Source organism: Nicotiana attenuata, unplaced genomic scaffold (assembly GCF_001879085.1).
Source record: "Nicotiana attenuata strain UT unplaced genomic scaffold, NIATTr2, whole genome shotgun sequence".
Classification (NCBI taxonomy): domain Eukaryota; kingdom Viridiplantae; phylum Streptophyta; class Magnoliopsida; order Solanales; family Solanaceae; genus Nicotiana; species Nicotiana attenuata.
In genome coordinates, this window is record NW_017672264.1 from 105,836 (window position 1) to 112,851 (window position 7,016).

At 34.2% G+C, this 7,016-nt stretch overlaps 1 protein-coding gene across 1 annotated transcript; it reads right to left on the reverse strand.

Moving 5' to 3' along the window:
• Nucleotides 1-914: 914 nt before the first annotated feature.
• Nucleotides 915-3,751, reverse strand: LOC109212521. The gene is made up of 3 exons (XM_019376174.1): nucleotides 3,718-3,751; nucleotides 1,618-1,919; nucleotides 915-1,445 (listed from the first exon to the last, which is right to left on the reverse strand). The coding sequence occupies exons 1-3, from the start codon at nucleotides 3,749-3,751 to the stop codon at nucleotides 915-917; spliced, it is 867 nt and encodes a 288-aa protein (XP_019231719.1).
• Nucleotides 3,752-7,016: the final 3,265 nt, after the last annotated feature.

Genomic DNA, 7,016 nt, shown 5'->3' on the forward strand with positions numbered 1-7,016 from the left:
AAAGTATTATTATTATTTACTTGACTAAACACTAAGAAAAATAAATTATGCATTTTATCTAAACCATGGAAAACTAAAAAATAGATATCCAACACTATTGTCATTCCTAGAACAATTGAATTGAATGTATTTTGTTAGCATTAGTATTGATTTGAATATGGTTTGGGATTTACTTGAGTTACTAACATTAATGGACTATAAAACTTATTGGAGCATTCAAAAACTATAAGTCCAAGCTTGAAATAATACATTAAAAGATAAATTATGAAAAAGTTTAGAAATATTTATAAACTACGCTACAATAAATTTTTTTATGTATTAAATATGTTAAAAACTTTTATACATGCAACGTCGGGTTGGTTTGGTTTTGGTTTGACTTTTTTTAATTAAAATCAAATCAAACTAATTATGGTCGGATTTTTTTTCACAACACCAAACCATTTTCAGGATTTTTTCCTCGATTTGACTCGAATTATCTGTTTGGGTATGTGTGTCGATTTCCTTTGTACACCACTAACTTTTTTTTTGGTCGAACAAAAAGATTTTATTTATCACTTATCAAAACTTACATCTCAGCAATACAATTAGACTTCTCTCTAATTGTCCATTCTATCTCTTATATACAATCCTCAACTATACATTTTCTCTATAAAGTTTTCCTATCCAATCTTTCTCTCTGCTCGTGTGTCTTCTCCTCAATGCTTCAAGTGCTTTATGCTTGCAATCTTGCTTTATCTGACTGCATAGCTGCCCAGGTCGTATCACCTTATGTTCCCAGAGTGCTAAGTTCCTTGCTCTCCATACGTTATAAACTACAGCTGCTAGTATGGCCAACACAATTGCCCTGCATATTTTCCCTTTAACTTGTCTGGTCATTCTTCTGCCTAACCCTCGCAGCTCCATATTCCTGATGTCTATGTTAACCATCTCATAGTGTCTTCCATGCACCTCCTCGCAAGTGGACATTCAAAGAACAAATGAGCAACTGTTTCTTCCGCAGCTCCACATATCTCACATAAGCTGTCTTTGCTAATTCCCATATGTTTCAGTCTATCTTTCATCAAGAGTTTGCTATGTGCTACTAACCAACAGATTAGGCTGTGTTTAGGCATGTTCATCTTATTCCATACCCACCCTCGCCAAGGCCAGTCCTCCATAGCCCCTTTCTTCCAGCTATAGCCACCACTTAGCGTATAAACTCCACTAGTAGTTAGCCAGTGATTCTGTGTGTATCCATCAGCAAACTTATCTCTTATTGTATAAATTTTCCTCCAGTACCAGCTACAATCTATAGGAGGTTTGTACTGCCACCAGTCTCTCCCTTTTAAGTAAATATGGTTTACCCATCTGACCCACATATTATCTGTTTTGGCTGCTATGTTCCAGACATACTTTGCTATAACTGCTTCATTCCAGGCAGCAGTATCATATACCCCTAAACCTCCCTGTTTTTTTGTCCTGCATACCAAGTCCCATGCTACCAGAGATGGCTTATTAGTGTGGACTTTCCCATCCCACAAGAAACTCCTACATACTCCTATAATGCTTTTAATCACTTTCTTAGGCAACACAAAGATGGATGCCCAGTAAGTGTATGTGCATTAGTACTGCATTTACCGGTATAACTCTCCCTGCATATGATAAGTTTCTTGTCCCCCAGCTTTTAATCTTCATTGTCATCTTATCCACTAAGATTTCACAACCCAGTGCTGCAAGTTTCTTTGGTGATATGGGTACCCCAAGATATCTGAAAGGTAGGGATCCCCTTTTGTATCCTGTCAACTCACATAAGTCTTGCAAGCATTGTTCATCCATATTTGCACTGAAGATATTAGATTTTGCAGCATTTGTAGTAAGTCCAGATACATTTGAGAAGCTTTGTAGTCCTCTCAACATCAGTACTATAGCTTGGAGCTCCCCTTTGCAAAACAGTAATACATCATCTCAAAGCAGAGATGATTTAGTTGCAGCCCCTTGCATTTTGTATGATAAGCAAATCCATCTTGTTCAGCCACCATTCTCATGATTCGAGTAAAATACTCCATACATATTACAAACAACAGTGGGGATATTGGATCCCCCCTGTCTTAGACCCCTCTTTCCTGCTATGCATCCATACATACCACCATTAATAGCTATTGTATATTGTGTAGTTGTAATGCACCTCATGATCCAGCTTATGAATTGGATTGGAAAATTCAGTGCATACAATATTTCTTCCACAAATCCTCATATATACACCACTAACTGTATATATGAAATTTAAGGGTAGTGCTTTTCAGCATTTAATGGTGATGGAGATCATATTTAATGGCTATATAAAGATTAATAATTTTGATAGAAGCTTAAGGAATCAGTTAGTTAGGGTTGGTGGAGACTTGATTAATGCATATCCCATCCTATATTTGCTGGAGTTTGGAGAAGGGCTACAATAGGATCATTGATTCACTTCTGATTCTTTGTCACTAGCTAGTGTTTTAGGGATCAAATTTAGAGTTTTCCAGCGTTTTTTTCATCTTACAAAAATCTATGTTGCACGGACTATCCAAAACAATTGTTGAACATGTGTCGACGCCTCCAAAAATGTATTACTCTTGGAGGATCCAACATGCACCTATCGATATTTTCGAAAAGTTCGAGCAACATAAATAAAAAATTTGTGATATGTAGGTGGCATAGCTGAGTTATTTTTCTTTTAGAAAAATAAGTCCTTTGACTTCAGTGCAAAAATTGATACATCTATGGGTAACTATATTGGACTACTTCCTTTTCCTTCTTCACTATGTATAAAGATTCCATGGGCTGGAATGTTATTTTTTCTTGAATTACCATTTTTTTAACTGAAAGTAACTCCTAGTTCACGTATGACTATAGAGTATGAATAATTAGAGAATCCAAATTAATTTAGGTTTTCCTAAACACAAGAAAGTAGTCTCCTAGTCCTAGAGGGAAACAAAAAACTACCTTTCCTAAGACCAAAACCTAATATATTCTGGATTTAAGTGTCAAATAATTTTCTTTTATAAATACTTCTTACATTAAACTCAACATATAGCCGTATATGTATTTTCTGCCAATTCTTTCTCTCAAAAGTTGGAAATAATGTCAGAAATTGATTTAATTAGCAATCTTCCTGATCATCTCTTATGTTCAATAATCTCATATCTTCCTATAACAGAAGCCATAGCAACAAGCATATTTTCAAAACGTTGGAAATTCCTATGGAAGTCTTTATCTCGTCTTTCTTTCGATATACAACAAAATCAAGTACGATCAAATTCATCGTTTTCAAAAAATACCATATACAACCAATACCATCGTCCGTTATCGACAAGATTTTATCATCACAAGTTGGTAGCATCGAATTTTTTCACATGCATCACGTCCCACAAGATTGGAGTACGTCAAATAACAACATGCAACGATGGATAGAGCATCTCAAAAACGAAAAAGAACTCCAAGGGATTTCACTTCAATATGATCATGAAAAGAATTTGGAAAATTATGACGATTATCACGATTACGAGTCGTTTTTATTAGAGTTAAAGATACCAAGAAGCATCTTTCATGGTAGTTTTCTTCAAGTGGTGGAGCTAAAAGAGTATATGTTGACAGATGCTTCTCCCTTTGAAGGTTGCGTCAATGTAAAACCCTAAAACTCACTAATGTTCGTTTAAAGGGTTGTGAAACCCTAAATGGCATTGTTCATAATTGTACCTCGGCACTGGCCTAGTTCTGTGATAGGCGCCATCACGACCAGGGAATTTGGGGTCGTGACAGTACCTCCTTGGAAAATTTGAGCCTTCGTGGTTGTGGCATGCTTAATATTGATATTCAACACAAGAAACTCAAGATAATAGAGATTAAAAATATTTATATAATTATGAAATTTATTTTAGTATCTGAAAGTCTGACTGAGTTGGTGTTTCAACCTTCTAACTACTCCTCCAAAGCGTCTCATATTGACTGTCCAAACCTTCGGGTCGTCCGGACGAACAACAACGAGCTGCTCGAGTGGTGCACTGCATTGAGGCCGGTAAGTATTTTTTTTTTTTATAATTAATTTGTTGAAACTTGTAGTCGCCAAACTTTCAAAATTTGCTTATTTTTATAAGTGATTTGTGTCAAAAGTGTTTTTCGAAAAAATATTAGTAACAGTTTGTATTTGGCTAATCAATTTGAAAAGTATTTTTGCCTATATTAGAACTGCAATTGTATTGGCTAAGGTTGCAAAAGTGCTTCTGCAATTTGTACTGGCTAAGGTTGCAAATGTGTTTTTAGGGAAAAGCTACTATTTTCAGCGGAAAAATGACACTGTATAGCCGCTGTGAAATAATAGCCGCAAAAATGTATAAAATTTGTATATATATATATATATAAATTCTGTATGTTATATACAAAAATTATACAAGTTTTATACACTTTTTCAGCTACCAGATATAAATAGTTTTTGGCGCGGGCTAAAAGTGATAGTCCGCTACTACTCAAAAATACTTTTTTTCCCTATAAAGCTTGTCCAAACACTTTAATTCTCTCACATAAGCACTTATATAGAAGTTTGGCCAAAAGTCAAATTATTTGAAAAAAAGAGGTTTTGGACCAATGATTGACGTGTATATATTCCTTTTTTTATTGAATACAGTGTCGAGATTATGAACGCTATGAGCAGGGAATCCCTTTGACCGAGGTGCGTGTGTTATGCACCAGATTAGACTTGAACAACATGAGTGACCACATTGTACTTAGCTTCATCTTCAGGGTGTGAAGCCATCTTCAAACTCTTGATATCACTAATCAGGTCAGTATATTTATGGTTGATTCAACTTAACCTATTACTTTTGACTTTAATAATGTATATATGCAACCTAAAAAAAGAGGTATACCATTAATAAGTGGCCGTTTGGACATAAGAATTGTAAAATTTCTAAAAAGTGATTTTTTTTTTAGGTGAAATGATATTTGAAAATTAGAGTTATGTTTGGACATGAATATCATTTTCGGTTGTTTTTGAATTTTTTGAGTGATCTGAGTGAAAATTTTGAAAAACAGTTTTTTTGAGTTTTTCAAATTTTCAAAAAATTCCAAAATTCATCTTCAAATGCAAATTGAAAATTTTATGACCAAACACTGATTTTAAAAAAAAAAATTAAAATTTTTGCAAAAAAAAGTAAAAAAATTCATGGCCAAACGGGCTCTAAGTGGGCGTTTGGACATAAGAATTGTACATTCAAAAAAAGAGTAGAAATTATTTTCAAGTGAAAATGGTATTTGAAAATTAGAGTTGTGTTTGGACATGAATATAATTTTGGGTTATTTTTAAATTTTTGTGAGTGATCTGAGTGAAAATTTTGAAAAACAACTTTTTAGAGTTTTCCAAATTTTCAAAAAATTCAAAAATTCATCTTCAAGTGAAAATTTGAAATTTTATGGCCAAACACTGATTTTGAAAAAAAGTAAAAAAATTCTTATGTCCAAACGAGCTCTAACATCACATTAATTCTGAACCCACTAACTTCAAATTCTGAATGTACTGTGCATATTATATGATACAGGTTGACAAGACTCGAGGTTCTAAAGCCGTTCTACCTCAAGAGGATATGTTTTGGGAAAATAAAGAGTTTCCAGATTGTTTTGCTTATCATCTGAGATTGGTGCGGATTAAAGAGTTTACGGGTTCAGATCGTGAAATCAGATTTGTAACTCATATCATAAAGAATGCTTCTGTATTGGAGAAGCTAGAAATTCAATGTAGTGATGGTTGTTCTACACAAGGAGCTGTAGCTACTCAGGGATTATTATCAGTGCCCAGAGCCTCTATTAATGTATCTGTAGTCTTGAATATGCCTGGCAAAAAAAGGCAGCTTGATGCACAAAGCATCCGATGTTCACACTGGAGAAGGGTCGTACGCAAAGGGTGTGATGTAGACAGCATACATTAATAGCTGCTTTCACGGTTTGAACCCGTGATTTATAGGTCGCACGAAGAAAATCCTATAGTCATGAATATGCCTGGAAATTAACAATATTATATCAAACGAGGTGGTGATTAGTTTTAAAGTTGGATATTGACACTTCAATTAAACTGTAGCATACTGTTTAAATTCTGAGTTTGACTTTAATTATGTCAATAGAAGTCACGTATTTTCTTTTTTTCTTTCTCTTGATAGACAAGTATGAATTTATTTTTGAAGAATTAACCCAACTAGCCATTCAACTAATTTCTTAAATTAAAAATAGTCGGCGAGTATATAATATATGTAAAACTGTGTGTAATTAATTGAATCTGGCGGCTATTTGGACAATCCCTTTATTTTTACTCTATGAGCAAGGTAGGGCCAGCGGAGACAGAGACAAAAACACCGGGTAATTCTTCTCATTTATCCAAGCTTTGGTGAATAGAGTTATCCAATCGTGTACTAATGGGAATCGAAATTCTATATCGCTATATTATTCCTTATGTTCTAGAATATTCAATATAATATTGAATAGTTAATAACTAAGATTCCAAGTCCAATAGTTTAGTCAATTACTATGCATATAAGATTTCTGTTATATGGGCCCGCTTAGCTCAGATGGTCATCGGTTCGATTCCGATAGCCGATTTTCCCTATTCTTTTTTTTTTATTCCATTTTTTAGATGATTGATAATGTTCCTTTGAAATCAAAGAATATTGAAATAGCCTTCTTCCTTTTCCAAAAGCTATCAATTTATTATAGGAATATCAAACTCGCATGCCTAGTAACCCATGTGTGGTATTTAAAACGTCTTCCTAGTTATATTGCGAATCTTTTAGATAAACCTCTTAAAGAATTATGAAGGCCTAGTATACTACGATAAGGTAACAGGTACCTCGTGGACTTAGTCAAAATGCACGCAATCTGACCCCGACACGACGGTTACAAAAATAACAGCAAAGTTAGGGCTACATAGTAATCGTGAAACTAGTCAAGTTATGATTAATCCTCAAAAAGTTGGACTAAAACGAGATAAATGGAGCAACATGAACAGTTTGGAC

Bases quoted from the DNA above. Each gene is read 5' to 3' on its own strand.
- LOC109212521 (XM_019376174.1), bottom strand. From the start codon at position 3,751: ATGGCGCCTATCACAGAACTAGGCCAGTGCCGAG. The intron at 1,920-3,717 runs GTACAATTATGA...TGTTTTGCAAAG, and splicing joins AGAACTAGGCCAGTGCCGAG to GGGAGCTCCAAGCTATAGTA. The intron at 1,446-1,617 runs GTAAATGCAGTA...ACAAAAAAACAG, and splicing joins ATGCAGGGAGAGTTATACCG to GGAGGTTTAGGGGTATATGA.